At 41.3% G+C, this 21769-nt stretch overlaps 1 protein-coding gene across 1 annotated transcript in view; it reads left to right on the top strand.

The window, feature by feature from the left end:
* LOC144493065 (nuclear protein AMMECR1-like) overlaps positions 1-18409 on the top strand; it is a 141266-nt gene extending 122857 nt beyond the window's left edge. Inside the window, exon 6 of the mRNA XM_078211926.1 lies at positions 13694-18409. Coding sequence (XP_078068052.1) covers positions 13694-13808 — 115 coding nt within the window. The 3' untranslated portion in view covers positions 13809-18409. The remainder of the gene's footprint in view (positions 1-13693) is intronic.
* Positions 18410-21769: the final 3360 nt, after the last annotated feature.

Genomic DNA, 21769 nt, shown 5'->3' with positions numbered 1-21769 from the left:
GTCCACATTTCATGTAAGTGTAACAATTTAGTCCTTTGCATTTGGAATTTGTGTTCATTCTGCTGGAAAAAATATATATGCTGTTGAAGCTTTTCGTCTTGCACGCATCAGGACATATACAAGAACATCAAACTTTAAAGGGAATTCACCTTTAAAATCGAGTAGACTAACACGCTCCCTTTCCTTAATGTGCTAGTTGAAAAATCTACTAATGGGTTCTCTACTATCTACCACAAACCTACTTGTCACTGGTCAATATATTCTTTGGGCGCTGTACAGCTCCACGTGCTATGAGATTGGCTTATTGGCCAAGTTCAACCTTGTAAATGGCCAGAGCCACTTGCTCACCATGTAAGCTTGATGCTGAAATGGGGTGCATTAAAGCCATCCTGTGGAATAACAGCTACCCCTATTAGATTATTGCACGCAAATTCATGATTAAGGCAAAAGTCGCCACTTTTGGTGCTATGATTTGCCCAGTCTTGCCCCCCTTACAGGGTAATCCAAGATAAATGCTTTGAATCTTTGAGCAGCAAGTGAAGCTAACTCTTTCATGCAGCTACTGTGCAGTATTAACATGAGTGGTATTCTCCACCAACAGGATGCTGCCGTCGAGCCCAAAAGATGTTCTGCTTGCCACACAAATGAGTAATGTGGTACATGAATTTTATTGCCAGTGTGATGCCAGGTATGTAGGCCTGGTGGATCATATCAAACAGCATGCCCCTTTGGCTGTTCGCTGCAGGCAGAGTAGTGACCATACTCAATCAGCTGGTGCTTGCAAAATTCAGAACTCGTCATATACAGGGCCCTATCCTTTGCACGCAGATAAAAACTTGTCCAAGCATATGACAGCATACTAGACAGCTATATGAACGGAGTGGGAATGGAGGGATACAAAAGAGTGGTCTAGTTTGGACCAGGGAGCGGCGCGGGCTAATTGTTCCTTGTTTCTCGTTTCAAGGCTTCATTCTACGATCATCTTGCTGGTGCCAGTACAGAGCGAGACTGCGGATAGTTGGGAATCTGTCTCGGGGGCAGGGAATTCAGATGGTGTTCGTGGAAGTGGAAATGACTAGGGTTGGGAAGCATTTTCCGATCAGGGCCATTGTGATCTCCTGGACTCGTTTCGATCGCCTCAGGGGGTCGGAGAGGAATTTCCCAGATTTTTTTTCCCCATATTGGCCCTGGGGTTTTTCACTCTGGGTTTTCGCCTCTCCCTGGAGATCACATGGTCTGGAATGGGGGGGGTGGGGGTGAGTTAATAGGTTGTAATGAACAAAGCATCGTAGCTGTGAGGGACAGCTCGGTGGATAGGATATTGGTATGTAGATAGGCTGGAAAATTGGGCGGGGATCCTGGATTCAGGATTCAATCCTGGACCGGGGAGCGGCGTGGGCTTGGAGGGCCGAAGGGCCTGTTCCTGTGCTGTATTGTTCTTTGTTCATTGCTTCTTTCAATTAAAGAAAAATAAGAGGGAATGCAGGTCCCTGGTGTGTTCCCTATGGCAATGCCTCAACCAATTGGAATTGACTTGCCAACCAATCAGCACCCTTATCTCATGCTGTATAAATTGTTGTCCCCTTTGAAATTGGGTATTCTTGCATCTGCCCTGATAAGTGGAAGACAAAAGCTTCAACAGCATGTCTCTGTTTTCAGCAACACTACCAAATTTCACATGCCTTGTCCACCTTGGCTTTCGGGAGGAGGAAAAAAGGGAGGGAGTCTTTATCTTCAAGTTTGCTGGAGCAGAATTGACTTAACCACTAACAGTGTATCTCTTTCGCTGCCATATAATGCTTCTACAAATATTCACACCTCGTCTTCTGCTTGACCTAGAGTACAAGGTAGTTTTGCCTCAGGCTTTCCCACCTGCCCTGATTCTGTACAACTACTCAAGTTCCAAAATTAGTGGTCTGTCTCTTCCTTCATACCTTTGTTACTTCCAGCCTCAACCATTCTCCATCCTTAAGCATCTAATTATCAAAATCGCTGCTGCATGTATTCCATTCTGTACCTAGTACCAACCTTCTGTTCTGGCTGTGGTTTGGTTCCAAGTCCAAGTGCCACCAGTTTAAAATTTTCATCCTTGTGTTTCAATCCCTTGATGGCTTTGCCCCTCCCTATCTTTGCTGCTGCCTCCTTCATCCCTGCAATAGCTCTTCCTCCTCTGCCTCTGGCATTTTGTGCATTGCCTCCTTTCTGATAACTAAAATCAATGAAATAACTTATTTTCTTAAGAAGCATTTCGGATTGTAAGGTCGAAGTACTAAAATTAAAGTTTGGACCTATGACCGAAAAAAGACATCTGAATTGTTAAACTTGCTCATTGCTTAATGAACCTTTTATGTGTTTGAAATTTCTCCCCTTACATAAAGGGGCAAATAGTTTTTAAGTACTTGCCACTGATGCCACGGCCAGTTTTATTAGCAGACTGCAGTGGCAGAAATGTACTTTTGTCACTTGGTGAGGGATTACTTTCAAAATGTAGTTTAAGGGATAAACATTTGGAAACTTTTAACAGCAAGTTCAGGGTGTATAAAGAGTTTGGATTACTGCTAAGTCTGGCCACTCAAAGCACTTCAGAGCTTGATGCCTGGATCCTGTTTTCCTAACCAAAGCACTCGGGCACCTTGTTTTCCCGTTCTGATAGTTCCATTCTTCTGTGTACTCTGTTCCACCTGACTATCCACGCATCCAATGTCATAGGAGATCTACTGGTGTGTTTGCAACTTTTTTTTTTACCCCTGCAAACTTCGCAGCGGCACTCAAATACATGGTTTACTTGCAAGTGAAATGTCACAGCAACTTGGATTACCTGAGTAAATGAGGTTTGAAGCACTCTGATCAGAAGAATATGAAGCTGGTGAAATGTTCACAGTAGCTAAAGTAGAATAAGCTTTGTAATAAAAGGAGTGACTGTACTGTTGGAGTGCAAGTACAATTATGAGCACTCACTACTTGTTGACATTGTGCGAAATTTTGTTTTTCTCTGCGAAAATGGGTTCTACATATTGTGGCTTCAACTGGCTATCAAAACTTTTCAGCTTGCTCTTGGATTTCAGTAGAAAGTTACTGTTAAATTTTCTGTACAATATTTCCATTCAGTTGTAATTTTAGGCTGCTTTTCAATACTTTCCTAACTTCTATAATGTATTTCATATGGAAACTTTAAGATTTGAAGCATAATTGCCCGAGTGTAGAAATGTGAGTAAGGCCACTCCAAAACACTCTGCCATATTGATTCCTGCAACATATTTGCGCTATGCCAAAGTGAAACTGTTTTTATTTATCTTGACAAAATTAATAACTATAATTACAGTATGCAGTCAATATCATTGTAAGAAGTCTCACAACACCAGGTTAAAGTCCAACAGGTTTATTTGGTAGCAAATACCATAAGCTTTCGGAGCACTGCTCCTTCATCAGATGGAGTGGATATCTGCTCTCAAACAGTGCACAGACACAGAAATCAAGTGACAGAATACTAATTAGAATGCAAATCTCTACAGCCAGCCAGGTCTTAAAGGTACAGACAATGTGGGTGGAGGGAGCATTCAACACAGGTTAAAGAGATGTGTATTGTCTCCAGACAGAACAGCTAGTGAGATTCTGCAAGATCAGGGGGAAAGCTGTGGGGGTTACTGATAATGTGACATAAATCCAACATTCCGGTTTAGGCCGTCCTCGTGTGTGCGGAACTTGGCTATCAGTTTCTGCTCAGCAACTCTGCGCTGTCGTGTGTCGTGAAGGCCGCCTTGGAGAACGCTTACCTGAAGATCCAAGGCTGAATGCCCGTGACTGCTGAAGTGCTCCCCCACAGGAAGAGAACAGTCTTGCCTGGTGATTGTCGAGCAGTGTTCATTCATCCGTTGTCGTAGCGTCTGCATGGTTTCCCCAATGTACCATGCCTCGGGACATCCTTTCCTGCAGCGTATCAGAGTGCCGAGTTGCAAGAGTAGGTACCGTGTACCTGGTAGATGGTGTTCTCACGAGAGATGATGGCATCCGTGTCGATGATCCGGCACGTCTTGCAGAGGTTGCTGTGGCAGGGTTGTGTGGTGTCGTGGTCACTGTTCTCCTGAAGGCTGGGTAGTTTGCTGCGGACAATGGTCTGTTTGAGTGGTTGTTTGAAGGCAAGAAGTGGGGGTGTGGGGATGGCCTTGGCGAGATGTTCGTCTTCATCAATGACATGTTGAAGGCTCTGGAGGAGATGCCGTAGCTTCTCCGCTCCGGGGAAGTACTGGACGACGAAGGGTACTCTGTCCGCCGTGTCCCGTGTTTGTCTTCTGAGAAGGTCGGTGCGGTTTTTCGCTGTGGCGCGTCGGAACTGTTGATCGATGAGTCGAGCGCCATATCCTGTTCTTATGAGGGCATCTTTCAGCGTCTGGAGGTGTCTGTTGCGATCGTCCTCATCCGAGCAGATCCTGTGTATTCGGAGGGCTTGTCCGTAGGGGATGGCTTCTTTAACGTGTTTAGGGTGGAAGCTGGAGAAGTGGAGCATCATGATGTTATCCATGGGCTTGTGGTACAGTGAGGTGCTGAGGTGACCGTCCTTAATGGAGATGCGTGTGTCCAAGAATGCAACCGATTCCGGAGAGTAGTCCATGGTGAGTCTGATGGTGGGACGGAACTTGTTGATGTCGTCATATAGTTGTTTCAGTGATTGCTCACCATGAGTCCAAAGGAAGAAAATGTCATCAATGTATCTAGTGTATAGCATCGGTTGAAGGTCCTGTGCGGTGAAGAAGTCTTGTTCGAACCTGTGCATGTTGGCATATTGAGGTGCGAATTTTGTCCCCATGGCTGTTCCGTGTGTCTGGATGAAGAACTGGTTGTTGAAGGTGAAGATATTGTGGTCCAGGATGAAGCGGATGAGTTGTAAAATTGCATCTGGAAACTGGCAGTTGACGGCATTGAGTACTGAGGCCGTTGCAGCAATGTCATCATTGTGGGGGATGCTGGTGTAGAGTGCCGAGACATCCATTGTGACGAGGAGTGCTCCTGGTTCAACTGCTCCATGTGTGTTGAGTTTCTGTAGGAAGTCCGTAGCGTCGCGACAAAAGCTGGGGGTTCTTTGTACAATGGGTTTCAAGATGCCCTCGACATAGCCGGAGAGGTTCTCGCACAGGGTTCCATTTCCTGAAACGATGCGACGGCCGGGTGTGTTTGCCTTGTGTATTTTTGGGAGGCAGTAGAGATCTCCAACGCGTGGAGTACGTGGGATGAGAGCACGGAGGGTGTTTTGAAGGTCCAGATCAAAGTTTTTGATCAGAGTGTTGAGTTGACGGGTCATATCATTGGCAGATCTTGGCAGTTAAGCAAGTTGAACCCTCTTGGAAACACCCTTTCCTAGTTTCTTGGACCAAAATTTTTGCAGAATATATAACACCAAGAAAAATTTGCATGATTCATTGAGTTTAATGTGACACGATTTCTTTGCAACATTCTTGCTTATTTTCTTTGTCATCTTCTCTGTTGGGTTTTTGCTCCCTGAACTACAGATCTGCAGGTGGCAGTCACCCAAGTGGGTATTAATCATGTCGGCAAGTTATTGGACTGTAGGAGCCATTCCAGCTCAGCTTGAATCTATCAGAATTCCCTTGTGTGGCCTTGAAACATTGGAGACAATTGTAATGCTCCAGCTGCTGATACTAATGTAGAAAAGACTAGGGATTATATCTGGGACCTTCCTGATCTGTGTGGCTCCAATTAATGTACTTGCTGAGCTAATGAGAACATTTATATCTTTGCCACTTCTGTCTTCAGAGTTGCTGTTATAGAGATCCTCCTTGAAGTCAATCAGATATGTGAGAAAGTAGAGGAAAATCAAACAATCATGAGGCCATCTGGCCAGACTTTAAAACTTGACTCTCAATTGGCCCCTCCTTCAAATATCTATCCAATTTGCCATTAAAAGTTTCTACACTGTCATCCTCCATAATATCCTTTGTGTAAACTTCGTCTAAACCACTTGTGTGTGGTTGCCCTCTTCTAGGGTTAAGTCTACGTTCCCTGGTTCTAGAGTTTAGACTAATCTCAAACATATCCACATTCAGTAAGACTGTCCCTTTGCAAATCCAGATAGTTTTCCTTTATTCTGCTGCACACTCCACTGCTGGTTCCATTGAGCTGTACATCAACACTCCAAATTGATCCTGTTTACAGTAACCTAGAACTATTTAGTTTAAATTCCCAGATAAAAGCAAAATGCAGTGTATGCTGGAATCTGAAACAAAAACAGAAAATCCCAGCAGGTCTGACCGCATCTGTGGAGGGAGAATAAAGCCAATGTTTCAGGTCACGATGACCCTTCGTCAGAGCTGGATGACAAAGGGTCATCCTGACTCGAAACATTGGCTCTATTCTCTCTCCTCAGATGCTGTCACACCTGCTGAGATTTTCCAACATTTTCTGTTGGTGTTTAAATACCTACAGTTTATTTCAGTTTCTTAAGACCATTACTCGGCATTGCTCAGATTCAATGCCATTTGCATTTGCCAGCCTATCTCTCTGATCAATCCAGATCTATTTTGTTTCCCAATTTCTACCATCTCCTTTACCCCTCATGCCTTCAAACACCAAATTTTATGGCACTTTTTTCAAATTTAGCAATTTTGTTTCTGTCCCCAGCTCCCAATTGCATGTATATAATCTAAAGAGTAATGACCCCAGCACTGATCAGATTAGCAAGCTGCTGGTGATCAACTGGCCCCTCATTGCAGCTCCATTCACATCAGCTTTTTGTTGGTGTTTTAGACCTCCTTTAATCTACCTCCAGAAGTCTGTTTTATATTCTAGGCCTTCTAGCTTGTGGTCTGATCTCCTGGCACGATATCAACAGTCTTGCTCAAATGTAAATACCTTCCACTCAGTTTCCATTGTCAGGAAGGCTGGTCATTTCCTCAAAAATAAATCCAGTAAATTTGTTGGGCAAGTCTCCCCTCCCAAAAAAAAAACGATGCAGACTTTGTTTTTAACCACACGGGTTTGTTACCTATTTTATTATATTTATTTTCAGGATTTTTTTAAATACTTCAACATCCTGCCCTATTGTCCATATTCCTCAATTGTCCATATTTTTCCTTTTAAAGATTGCGCTAACCTTAAATATTTTCCCACCTTGGAGTAAGCTGTTTCTTCTAATGATTCCCGAGGGATAGTGACAAGGTCATGATTTGATTTTGCCAGCTGCCACTTCATCCATGTAAGAAGTCCACCAGGGAAGAAGAATGTTTTCCTTTAATTTGTGACGGCCATATCTGAAGTTTGTTTCCTTTTAATGAGTGTCTTTTTCCGTCAGTCCCATAAATTTAAGATCTGCGCAAAAAAGAATGAAATATATTTTCTAATGTTGGGGTCACTATGTATGGCCACACCATTTCCTGTTGCAAATATATATAGAAATGTTAATTTATTTTTGTAGTTACGTGATCCTAAGTTCATTCTCTATTTTAGCTGTCCTAACTAATCTTTTGACCTCTTAATTTTATTTTATTGGTTCACCATGCTATTTGTAGCTTTAATCTTCAGTAACTTTTTTCTGCTCTCCTTTTAAGTATTGTTTCCATTGTTGCTCACATTGGTGCCATTCCCTAGTGCTGTGCATGGCTTTTGTACTCTATAAAATATTATTAGAAATGGTCATCTATTCTTTGTCCTTTTAACAGTGCTGGCCAGACTGATTTTGAGAATCTCACCCTGCTCCCTCCCTTGAAAATCTACCTTTCTGAGCACTTCCATTGTACTTGTTGTTTTCCAGCCTAAACTTTAACTTGGTCTCCTTTTTATTGGGATCACTCTCCTAGTCCTAGCCTGCTTTGCCATCATGCAGTTGTTGGGAACTTGGAGAAGGTGGTTCTCAAGCACCTACTGCCCTTCTAGGTGTTTAAGGCCACGGGTTTGGAAGGTGCTTCGGAAAAACTTGGTGAGTTGAAGTGCATCTTGTAAATGGTATACTTTGCAGTCACTTGTGCCAGTGGTGGAAGGTATAAATGTTTACCATTGAATTAATGGGGTGCCGATAAAACATGTTGCTTTGCCCTGGATGATGCTGAGCTACATGATTGTTGGAACAGAACTTATCTTTGCAAATGGAGATTATTCCATCGCATTTCCTGAGTTGTGCCTTGTACATATAAAATTAAAGGCTTTGTGAAATCAGGTGGCGAGCCACCCGCTGCAAAATCCTCCGCCTCTAACATACATTTGTAACCATAGTATGTGGTCAGTGGTGATCCTTGGAATGTTGATGAGGAGCACAGTAATGGTAATGCTATTGAATGTCAAGGGAGAGGTAGTTATACTCTCATTGGAAATGGTCACTGCATGGCATTTATGTGGTATGAATGTTACTTGTCCCTTAGCAGCCCAAACCTGAATGTTGTCCAGGGCTTACTGTACGCAGGCATAGACTACTAGCCCTTTTTTCATTTCTACCAGACTGTCAGACTCTGAGCACAGCAATCTACCAGTTATCAATGGTGCAGCAATTCTTGGATTTGTTTAACCTGCCATTACATATTCTTGGGGCAACTTACCATATTTGTTGGAAGAACTTTCTATTCAGTTTTGATCACTAAAATACATCCCTCTGTTTAGTTTTCAATAAAATTATCTGCCTTATTAATATTAACACTGACAGTTTGGATATTTTTGGAAATTGAAGTCTGGTTACAACGTCTGGAACTTTATGGATGGCACAGTGGTTAACACTGCTGCCTCACAGCGCCAGTAACCCGGGTTCGATTTTGGGCTTGGGTAACTGCGGAGTCTGCACGTTCTCCCCATGTCTGTGTGGGTTTGCTCTGGGTGTTCCGGTTTCCTCCCACAGTCTGAAAGGCATGCTGGTTAGGTGCATTGGCCATGCTAAATTCTCCTTCAGTGTATCCGAACAAGGGAATGGTTGTCCCCCAAGGTTTTGTTTAGTTGGAAAAGGTGCAATGTCTGAACCTGCTCCTTCTGTCTCCAGAGGACAGGGTCCTGTGTGACTATCTGTTGCTTCTTACATGTGTATGTGAGCCACACTGTCAACCCAACTGATCTTGAATTGATTTTTGGTGTATTTCTTAATTCATACTACCCTGAATATCCGCTGCCCACCCCCCCAAGATTGTGGAGGTGAGGGGAGTTGGAGAATGGAGATTGTGGAAGTGGGGGGGGTGTTGGAGAGAAGAGATTGTGGAGGTATCCTCAGACTGTGACCCCTTGTTCTGGACACTCCCACCATTGAGAACATACTCTTTGCATCTATCCTGCCTAGTCCTGTTAGAATTTTATAGGTTATTGCGAGATTCTCCCAAAACTCCAGTGAATATAATGCTAACCGACTCTATCTCTCCTCGTACGTCAGTCCCACCATCCCAAAAATCAGTCTGGTAAACCTTCACTGCAGAACATCCTTCCACAGATAAGGAGACCAAAACTGCACACGATAGTCCAGGTGTGTCCTCTCGAAGGCCCGGTATAATTGCATTAAGAATCCTGCTCCTGCACTCAAATCGTCTTGCTATGAAGGCAACATTTTGCCTTTTTTTAACTGTCTGCTGCACCCGCATGCTTACCTTCAGTGACTGGTGAACGAGGACACCCAGGTCTCGTACATTCCCCTCTCCTAATTTTTTGCAATTCAGATAGTAATCTGTCTTTCTGTTTTTGCAACCATTTAACCTCATTTATCCAAATTGTACTGCATCTGCCAATCATTTGCCAGTCACTCAACTTGTCCAAATCAAGCTGAAGGATCTCTGCATCCTCCTCACAGCTCACCCTCCCACCCTTGTGTCATCTGCAAATTTGGGGATAGTACATTTAGTTTCCTCATCTAAATCATTTCTATATAGTGAGTAGCTGGGGTCTCAGCACTGATCCCTGCGGCACCCCATTAGTGACTGCCTGCTATTTGGAAAAAGATCCGTTTATTCCTATTCTTTTTGTTTCTTGTCTGCCAACTAATGTTCTATCCATCTCAATACACTATCCTCAATCCTATGTGCTTTAATTTTACACACTAATCTTTGTTGAAAGCTGCCTGAAAGTCTAAATAAACCGCATCCACTGGCTCCCCCTCATCAACTCTAGTAATTACATCCAAGAATTCCAGTAGATTTGTCAAGCCTGATTTCTCTTTCATAAATCCATGCTGACTGTCCAATCCTGCCACTGCTTTCCAAATCTTTTTCTATAAAATCTTTGATAATGGATTCTAGAATTTTCCCCACTACCGACATCAGGCTTACTGATCTCTCTACTTCCCTTTTTAAATGTAGGGTTACATTAGCTACCCTCGGATCTGTAGGAGCGGTTAGAGTCTATAGAATCTTGGAAGATGACCACCAGTGCATCCACATTTGTCTGCTGCCCTTGTCCGTCTAGATCAATGGTTCCCAAAGGGTGCGGCGCGCCACATTGGTGCGGCAAGAGAGGATGGCAAGTGTGGCGGGAAGATTCAAGGACAATCTAAGAAACATTTAAACATGGGTTAGATATTTTTCCAAAGTGATTGTTTTATACTTTCCGGATGTCCCATGATATTATAAAGTAGTTGTGTTCTATGTTATGAATCAAGCACTGCTAGGAGTTTTTTTTTGTTTTTGAATGTATTTCTTATCAATAAAAAATTCGGTGTGGCGCGAGCAAATTTTTATTCCAAAAGTGCGGCCCAGTGAAAAAAGGTTGGGAATCACTGTTCTAGATAGTGATCAGGGGATTGGTAGCTGCTGCCTAAGGAGCCTTGGTGAGTTCCTGCAATGCATTTTGTAGATGTCTCACACTGCTGCCATTTCTGTCAGTGGTGAAGGGAGTGAATGTTTGTGGATGGGGTGCCAATAAAGCGGGTTGCTTTATCCTGGATGGTGTCAAGCTTCTTGACTATTGTTGGAGCTGCATTCATCCAGGCAAATGGAGGATATTGCATTGACTTGTCTTGTAAATTGTGGACAGGCTTTGAGGAGTATTCACTGCAGGATTCCTATCCTCTGACCTGCTCTTGTAGCCAGAGTATTTATATGGTTAATCCAGTTTATGGCCAATGGCAACCCACAGATGTGGGCAAAATGTTCCTGCTGCTTGTCAACCCAAGTCAGGATATTGGCCAGGTCTTGAATATGGACTCCTTCGGTATCTGAGTGTCACAAATGGTGCTGAATGTTGTGCAATCATCAGCAAACGTCCTACTTCTCACATGATGGAAAGGGAGTTATCGATGAAGCAGCTGAAGATGGTTGGACCAAGGACATTACCCTGAGGAACTCATGTACTGATGTCTTGGAACTGAGATGATTGGCCTCCAATAGCCATAACCATCTTATTTTGTGCCAGGAACTCCAACCAGTGGAAAGTTTTCCCCCTGATTTCCATTGTCTCCAGTTTTGCAAGGGATCCTTGATGCCATACTCAGTCAAATGCTGCCTTGATGTCACTCTCCCCTCACTTCTGAAGTTCAGGTCATCGTGTCTATGTTTGAACCAGAGCTGTAATGAGGTCAGAAGCTGAGTGGCCCTGGCGGAACCCAAACTGAGCATCAGTGAGCAGGTTCTTGTTAAGCAAGTGCCACTTGATAGCCTTGTTGCTGACCACCTTCTATCACTGCTGATTGAGTGTAGGTTGATGGGACTGTTATTGTCCGGCTTGGGTTTGTCCTGCATTTTGTGTATAGGACATATTTGGGCAATTTTCCGCATTGTCGGGTAGATGCCAGTGTTGTAGCTGTGCTGGAACAGCTTGGCTAGGGGAGCAGCAAGCTCTGGAACACACATCTTCTGTACAATTGCCAGAATATTGTCAGGGTCCATGGCTTATACATTATCCAGTACTTTCAGCCTTTGCTTGATGTCACATAGAATGAATTGAATTGGTTGAAGACTGGCATCTATAATGCTTGAGCCCTAGGGAGGAGGCTAAGATTGATCATCCACTCAGCCCCTCTGACTGAAGATGATTGCAAAATGCTTCAGCCTTGTCCTTTGCACTGACATTATGGAGATGGGGGCAGGATGAGGCTGTGGATAGAGGGATATAAGACATGGGAGCGGAATTAGGCCACTCGGCCCATTGAGTCTGCTCCGCCATTCAATCATGGCTGATTTTTTTATCATCCCCATTCTCCTACCTTTTCCCCATAACCCCTGATCCCCATATCAATCAAGAACCTATTTATCTCTGTCTTAAAGACACTCAATGACCTGGCCTCCATAGCCTTCTGCGGCAAAGTGTTCCACAGATTCACCACTCTCTGGCTGAAGACATTCCTCATCATTGTTTTAAAGGATTGTCCTTTTAGCCTGAGGTTGTGCCCTCATTACATTAAGAACTGTGTAGAGGTTTCAAATAATCTTAACTATCATGTACTTTCTTTTATTTCCTGCCTTTTGTAAGTGTTGACATAAATACTAATTGGCTGTAGTAATGTCTGAATTATAATTTTCCTTTCTAGCTCCAGAGTGATAGGGACTGTACAGTGAGTTTGGAGCATCAAATTCACAGTAGCTTTTTGTCCTCGATATAATTTTGGTGTTACTTTTAACAGACTTTAAAATCTTCATTTTACTGATTTGCAATATTTACATATAAAATAAAAACAGTGAATGTTAGACATACTCAGCAGGTTGGGTAGCAGCTTTGGAAAAGGAAACAGTTAAACTTCAGGTCTGTGACCTTTTATCAGAACTGCAAAGGGTAGACATTTAATGAGATAAAGGTTGATTACGTCAAGGATGTTTATGATGAGTAAAATAGACATGGATGTGTTTGGGGAATTATCCTTCACCATTTTAAACATCCTCCAATCTTTTGAGGTTAAAGTATGCTTCAGTGCTTAATTCCAGCCATCTATAAATAGAGCTTGTATTTATATAACACTTTCCATGCCCTCAGGATTCCCCCAAACAGTTCAGTCAATACAAGAACACAAGAAATAGAAGCAGGAGTAGGCCTTCAAGCCTGCCCCATCATTCAATACGATCATGGCTGATCCACGCTGGCCTCAACTCCTTTTCTGTGCCATTTCCCCATAGTCCTTTATTCCTCTATCTATCAAATATTTATCCATCTCCGCTTTTAGATGTGCTGTAATCTGTTACGGTATTTCATTCATGCGCAGCAAGTCCGACTAATAGTGCAATAAATGGTGGATTAATATGTTTTTAGTGGTGCTGGCTGAGGGCTAAATATGGCAACAGCAAGAGGACCTCCCTGCACTTCAGATCTCAGTTTACCATTTCATTCAAAAGTTGTCAACAGCGCCAACCTACACTCACTCAAACCGAGCCAGTCAGGTTAGAGTCCCGGAGTAGACTTTGAGAACACTTGGATGTGGTACTGAGGATGCAGAAAAGAGAATCAAATTGCTTGAATGCACCTGAGTACAATACCAGGAATAAATGGTAGATGGAATATAGAGCCGTTAATTGATGTCTTGGTCTAAGAATTTGAGGTAAGTGCCAATCATTATTTGCTTTTCCCAAAACCAAACTTGTAGTTTTATTTATGGAGGTATCTTTGTGCCTGTGTATTTGTATATTTCTCTTTTTTTCAAAGAATCCAGAATCTAGTTTTTTGACTCGTGTGGTGTGGAAGAGGAATCCTGCAGCCCAGGATAATCTTGCAGTTTCAATCCCTGTAATGTTGGCTGAGTGTCTTTACAAAGCACTTTTTTGATTGTCTCTAATGAACTTTTTTTTTCTGTTCTCTGCAGGTACCATAGTGAAAAGATGACACTGAGTTACTCAGATTATCTAGCTCACCGCCAGCATCACCACTACCAGAATGGCATTGCACACCCTCTACCACCGTACAACCATTATTCCTGACAATGACTTGCATGACCAGTCACTTGATCTTTCAGCGGACCTCTTCCCAGGGGACCCTTCCCCTTCTTGGTCTAGCTATCTCTATTACTGTACCATTTTATGATGATAGTTTCCGTTGCCATAGTGGCATGCAGCTATTAGCTGGTGTCAATTTGGCAACGGGTGGTAACATCTCATAATTATAAATCAATACATTTTCTTTCAGCATGCCCTTTTTAAAATAAGTTCCAATGAAATTGTTACATTTTGTTTTTGCATTCCCAAAATTTCCTAAATCTGTGGATGAATGGAAGGAGAGTTGAAATGAGTTAGGCTGTAAGTTGCAAGAACAGGTTTTTTTCGAATAGTATCTTCTTGAGCAGATATTAGACCCACATTTCTTCAATGATTGGATAGACTTTCATAAAAGTCAGTACACTATGAAGTAGTTTCAAATGCTGTAAAGGAGATACAAATCATTGCAGCTTTGCTGCTTTTGATTAAAGTAAAAACCCTTTGTCATACTCAACATTTTATATAAATGTTTTTAAACTTTGTTTTAAAATGCAGCTTTCAGAATACAACAAAGAATTTATGAAAAGGGCTACATTGAATTACTCAAGTATCAGTGTTAAGTGTGGTTCTCAAATAGATACTTAGCCTCTCGTGACTGATATTTTTCAAAACTTTCCACCATAGAATTGTTATTGGGTATACTTGTAGGTGGAAATTAATCAAAATTACCTCATACCCTAGAGTAGTATATATTATATGTGTATATATGCATATATATATATATATATGCAGTTTTATTTTTTTCCCTTGTGGGGAAAGATTTTCCATTGTGAGACTGGAGACAAATTTGTCTTATCAGGTTTTTTTCAAAAACTTGCATGAAGTGATAAATTTAACAATTAGATATATGGGTTAAAGTGCATGAATATACCATTTCGGATCAAGATTACACAACATTGTAATTGCATTTGTGTAACCTTGGTCTATATCTACTTGCTGTTTTCCCCAGGAGTAATGGGGGAAGCTTTTTATTTAAAGAAAGGTAGAATAAGACCGTCTTGGAGGCAATATATATTCCTTTGGGATATAGTGCTTCCTTTGGGATAACACTGACTAGGTTTATAATTTCTTTCCATGCAAATGGGTATACCCAATACACACACCCTTGAATGATCAGGAAACATCTTTCATGGGCTTGTTAAATTTGTTAAATTTCAGTTTAGCCTTAGCAGTACATTTCTTAAATTCTCCCAGCTCAAATTTTGACTGCATTAGTATAGAAAACATTACAGATGTGGATTTCTGTAAACATTGACTTTTCTTCCAATTATTAGCTAGACTTTGTGATTCTTTGGTTCTATTACCTGTTTATATACCTGTAATCTTTGAGTGGTAAAACAAAAATATATTTTTGAGTTAAGATGCTTAGTTTATAGATTAGCTATACCAACTTTCTGTTTTCAATATTTAGAGCTTCAATATGATTGTGTTAGTCAACGTGAGAGACTGTTAATTATATTGGAAAAGAGGGAGTTGAGACTCAAGGTGACTGGGCAAACATGGTGCTATAACTCAGGCAATATTCACGCACAGTACCTGTGCAACCTGAGGCTCCCAACAAATCTGTGTAAAACTTATTTTGCTCAGCCACTTTGAAATTTAAATAAGCAAAGTTATTTTTATGACTGTGTAAATGTTCTAATTAACAGGAAATCAGATCAGATGTGGGTTAATTTACATGTCTGCTCTCAGTTGCCACAAATCCAGCAGTTAAACCTGGAACATTCACAGACTTCAGATCAGCAAATTCTGGTTTAGTATGGTAAAATAGTTAGAAATATGAAGTTTAACAACATGGTTTTATTTGTTGACCCTCTACTTTTGTCTGCTGTGCTTTTTAAAAAGAAAGCGTTGCATCAGGAAACAGAAGACTGCAGGTGACTTTCTAAATTGAGAATTTAAGATTGCGTGTACATTGGATTATTATACATTCGATGTTGAAGGACACGGTTTCTTTATAGTAGTTTGAAGACCAGATTGAGCTGTTTTAAATGGTTATTAAAACGCAGTTGAATTAAATCGGAGGCAATACTTCAATAGCATTTCTACCTATTATTTCATTAACTTTATATCTCTAAATTTTTAGCCATGAATATGGCTATATAATTTTGAAATAATTAAGTATACACCAACTTTAATATATTTGGACCTTTAGATCAATTGTAATTTACATGAAGGCAATTTTATTAGAAATCTAACTTGCAAGTAAGATTAGCTAAGTTTGAGATCACAGTAAAAAAAACTGTCTTCATAAAGGATCTATATCAAATATCCATTAATGGTTTATTTTATTGGATATGTTCAGATTTATAAATTTAATGTCAGTTAGAAGAAAACTATTAATTGTCCTTTTGAATATCCTTAAATGCCCAGATGAAATGGTGATTAAAGGTCGGTCCTTAGACTTGGTAAGATTTTGCCTCCATCCTGAGAGAGCCAGTTCAGTGTGTGAATTTACAGCTTGAGAGGACTCCTTCCATTATTCACATTGAAAGAATTTGAGTTGTGTATCCACAGTAATTGTCCAAAAAAGATGTTTATATTTCACTTGTGTTGCCTTAATTTTGACAAAAAAATAGCACAAACTGAACAATCTTGTTGGCTGCCAAGTGGAACTTAGTTTACTGAATTTTTCTGAACATCATGTCCCTCATCTCGGCATGCTCATCCTTTCCTTGAGCTCACCACTAGTGGGGGGGGGGAAGAAAAAAATGGTGCTATACGACTCTGAATGGGTCACGTGACTGGTCATGCTGACTCCGAAATCATATCGGAATAATCTTGATATATGCAGATATTATACAAAACTTTGCTACCAATGTAATAATGATGAAAACAAATAAATAAAATCCTGCAGCCTTGCAAGGACGAGGTCAGCAATACTTCCCTGCATGGCGTGGTGGAACGGGACATATCTCGTCGTGTGTAGCTATAGGAGCATGACAGTGTGTCCATGCTGGTCATTTTTTTTCCTTTGAGAAAAATAGTTTAAACTGAAGCATTAGATATTTAATATTTTTATGGGGCTGTTACATTACCTGCCACCTCTTGAACATGTTCAATTTTTATATACTGTTGTGCAGTAGAGGTTACATCACGTTGTTATTCAGACCGAACCAAAGATGCCTCCAGCCATGATCTAATGCTGCTGTGAATTAAGCCTGCTTTCCAGTCCTTCAAGGCTATTGCAGGAGGTTTTAACAATTTGTTTTTTATTTTTGTACAATTTCTAACTGGTTTTGCTAGTAGCATTGATTCAATTAAGTTTAATTTGAAGATTCTCAATGAGCACTGTTGAACATTGGTGACTGGTAACTTTGTCATGCAGTGGCTGTATCGAAGAAGCCCCATAGTGTGCCTCTCAGACCTAAGGGTTTCTTTAATCTGTATCTTAGAGACCAGCAGGAAATCTTTATACTAAAGATGTGTTTAATTATTTTTACCATTGTTGTTTGAACTCTTGTTTCTTAATTTTACTCTGGACCCAGTAACTGCACTGGCTGTCAATCGCACTGAGAGAGCGAGAGAGTTGTGTTTCAAACTTTTGTAATAACACATGTATGACGGTTTTTGTACATTGAAATCAATTCTTTTCAGAATTTTTTGGATCTAGTTTCTAAGTTATTTTAGTGTTTTTTTTTATATGTTAAAGATGAGATGAGTTAACACTGTCACCAGCAGACTGATTTACCTACTGATGCTACAGTGATGTTGGGTTTAACAGCTACCTGGAGTAGCTTGTGCCCAAAAATGTGTTTTTTTTCTTGTTAGTAACTGTTGAATAATGGCACCACAATATATGTGAAGAACCCCTTCCATTATGACTAGATCCTCCTTCCACATTGAAAATTTTACAATTACTATTCGTGTGATGATTGTTGAAATGGGCATTTATAGTATGGTTGTAAGTCAAAAAGTGGGGGGAGGGACTTTATAATAAAAATGATCAGTGGGTCTGTGAGACATGGATTGTGGAACAATGTAGTAGTTTTAACACTATTGTTACATTTTAAAGCATTTACCCAATAAAATATTAAAATTAATACTTAATTGGTCTCTATGTTGGTACACCGGATGAAATGAGTGTTTCATGTGCCTATGTATATTATACTAGTTATGAACAGATTCGAGAAAAATCTCACAATGGCTAAATATTGTGGATTTAGTGGATTAGAAATGAGATTTATTTGATGGAATGGACTTTATTTTTAAATGTTGTACAGTAGGTGATGGTGGAGGTAGCAGGCACTGAAAGTATTTCCACTCAAGTCGCGAGCGATACCATTTCACAAAGTATGAACAGTACCAGTGGATCCAAATGGACTTGCAGCAAAAGGAATCCACCTACTGATGCTCTGTGAAGCAAGTCCACCTACAATCAGAACGTGAATTCCAACCTGCAGAAATCTACAGTGACTTTTTCTAAACTCTTGAGATTATTGGATTGGGGGGGGCGGGAGGGGGGGGGGGTGAAATCTATAAGATATTTAGTGAAATATGTGGGGCATTTTCTCCACAATGTTTTTTATCAATAAAAGCACATGTAAGTGTTGAAACAAATGACTCCTTTTATTGAATAGTCTCATAAGCTATTAAATGTATAAGTATTCTTTCAAACTCTTTTTTTTGTAACCCACTGTTCCTGGAAAATAATTCCCAGTTTCAGTACCACTATTGATTCATGGTAGAGTGTAGTTCAATTGATTGAACTCCATGTGTAGGGAGAGTATGTCGGCTTCGGTTTGTGGGGTGCATTACAGCTGATGTTTATTGTGTCCCTGAATTTTTTTTTCAATTAGGGATCACTGAATATTGATTCAGAAATAATTGGACCCATCAGTATCACTGCTGTCCAGACTACGATCAGGTGACAAAACTAACCAGTCATCAAATCTGGGACCTTCCAGTTAATGACTAAATTAAACTGTGGTGGCGTTCTGAATCTATTTAGTTGTCAGACCCTTGTTTATAATAAAACCCTTCTACAAAGCTACAACAAGTCACCTTCAAGTTATGACACTGGCGACAAGGAAAAACTTTAGATGGTTGTCTGGGATTGCAGCGTGCAGCTAGAGGGGAGGAGAGTTGTGTTGAAACAATGAAGAAGAAAGGTACCTGTGCACTTAAAAATACCTTTGATAGGAAAGAGTGAACCATTTGACTTAATTGGAAAATTGGGGGCAGAATATCAAAAGACATTTCTTTGTAGCAAAAGAAATTACAGCAGAGGAAAAGTGAAAGGTTAAACTGCTCACAGTCTGGCCCACAAATGTACAGCTTAGTGAGAAGTTAACTTCGCCTGACTCTCCAGACAGTCTTTTGACCAGATAGTCGAATTGGTCAAAAATCATTTTACCCTCTTTCCTACCCCCCACCCCACCCTCAATCATTATGTTGAGGTATAAATTTCATTTGGGAGCCAGGAGAGAATGTTTGCAGTTTTGTGGCCAGATTGAGAGGGTTAGCAGAGTACTGTGAATTAGGCACAGTTTTAGGAGATAATTTGGTCTGTAGTATAAGCAGCCTTGTCGCACAAAAGATGTTACTTGGCTGAGACCAAAATCTCTTGGGTGACTAAGTGCAGGGCGTGAGTGAGTTGCAAGATGAACAGTTCGTGGTGGGAAAGAACAGCCTGGGTGCAGGTGCAGAGGAGCCTGAGGGGGAAGTACAGCAATGAGGGCGGAGGCCTGTTTTCAATGTGGTTTGGGGGGCGGGGGGGGGGGGGCACTCCCAAGAAGCTTGCTGATGCAGAAATCATGTATGTTACAGATGTAACAGGAAAGGTTATTTATAAGTGTGCAGAGTGAAGCAGTCAGGACACTGCAGGAAACAAAAAGGTTTGAGGAGTCTGACAAGAGACCCCAGCCATATGCCCTAAACCAGGTCCAACTTAGTAAAGTGCCCCTACAGAGAGAGTCTTGATACATGGCAGATTTCTGAAAGCAGAAGTCAACACATGAGCTGTGGCCACAGTAAGGGCAGCAGGCATTTTGTTACCTCAAAAAGGCCTCCAACCATTGAGATTGAATGAGTCAGGAGCAACACAAGTGCATGTCTGGGTAATTGAAGGCCACAGACCTTGCCTGGTGTGGACAAGATGGGTCGAGTAGCCTCCTGTACTGTAAATTTCCTATGGTTCTAGGGTCAGGTTCACCAGTGATGGTTACAGGGATCCCTGTTAGAAACGTGGAACGAGAGCAACCAGCAGTTTCTGTAACTCAGGAGACAGCAGCTACAGAGGAGGATCTCGAGCCCAGATTGGTGAGTTTGTCTTTGCATCCATCCTTCCCAACAGATTCTTCATTTTCTGAAGAGCCCTGACAGAATTGAGATATTCTACCAGGATCTGGAAGCCCCTGGACCAACTTATGATGAGTATTCCTTGGGTATTCCTGATGTCTATTGTAACTTGCATGCCAATGTTAATCTTTTTGTTTCATCCAAAGGTGAGCTCAAGAGTTAGCGGGGAGGAGTGTGGTAACATAGCCTGTTTAAAGGAGGGGGGGGGGCGATCCCCTGAGGAGCATGTGATCAGGTTGGATCCTATGGAGTAGCAGCGTGGGAAGCTGAGCAAATCGGGTGCAGGGGCACATGTCCAGGGTTGGGGAGGAATCTCAGTTGAAGCCAGAGAGGGGTGGAGAACAGCTGCGTGTTTAGTCCTGGCTGATCTTGTTTGTATATCCATTTATCATTGGTAATAAGCCCTTGTATAACGTCAAGCCACAATGAGTCGCCTTCAAGTTATTACAGAAACAACACTCAAAGTTGGCTGCAGTCATGTTTGAACATATGCTTTTTATTAAATCTAACATCTATTTTGAGGTGGATGTTTTGGAAATGTGACCATTTGCTTGTTTACAATTGTTTAGACCAAAGTCAGATATTGCTGCATTCTGCCTTAGGAAAAGTAACATGCCAGAATATTAAAAAGTTAAAGCAAAAAAAATACAATGTTTGTATTCATTTCCTACTTCCACTGCACTAAAAATGTAGTTTGCCTTTGTGCACCTAAATATATTGTCATCGGCTGCATCCTTCTATCTACAAAAGATGATGGGCACACAGCAAGCGATCCATTTCAGACAAGGTGTCTTCATACGGTGCACCTTTACTGAAGGTTGAAGAAGCTAATCCTTGGAGACAGGTTCTATCACCATTATTTGGTGAAATTTGGGGGCTTCCAGTGCTAGTGTCTGTTGCCATATGGTGTATGATGTGTTGCTATTTTCCTGTGGTCGGCTAGTGACTCCCAAATTGGATATTTAGGGCCTTCATGTCATGCATGTAGATAGTCAACATATTTTTCCAAAGGTAGGCAAGTCTAAAATTAGAGGGCATGGGTTTAAGATGAGAAGTGAGATACAAAAGGGTCCAGAGGGGCAATTCTTTCTCAGGATGGTGAGTGTCTGGAACAAGTTGTCAGAGGCAGTAAAGGGGGGGTACAATTTTGTCTTTCAAAAAGCATTTAAGCAATTGCATGGGTAAGATAGATAGAGGGATATGGGCCAAACACAGGCAATTGGGACTAACTCAGTGGTGGGAAAAAAAGGGTGGCATGGACAAGTTGGGCCAAAGGGCCTTTTTTCCACTCTTAAACCTCTGACTCTATGTAAGCTCATCATTGCCTTCTCGAGCGAAACTAGGGATGGGCAATAAATGCTGGCTAGCCAGCGGTGCCCATGTCCCACGAATGAATATAAAAATAAGTTCAGCAGGCAAGATCACTTCAGCCTAGTACAAAAGCTGATGGTGGTATTCTCCACAGTGGAGTGAGAAACAGAATGAACTTTGGCTCTGAAGTCCTATGAACTCAGGTGGAAATGTGATGGGTTTATGCAGCTGAAGAGAAGGGGTGGAGCAAAATGATAGGAACTCAGGGGTGATTGGAAAAATATGTCATGAACACA

This window comes from Mustelus asterias, chromosome 4 (assembly GCF_964213995.1).
Source record: "Mustelus asterias chromosome 4, sMusAst1.hap1.1, whole genome shotgun sequence".
NCBI lineage: Eukaryota > Metazoa > Chordata > Chondrichthyes > Carcharhiniformes > Triakidae > Mustelus > Mustelus asterias.
Note: the sequence above shows the minus strand (reverse complement) of the source record. Positions and strands in the feature narration are given on the sequence as shown.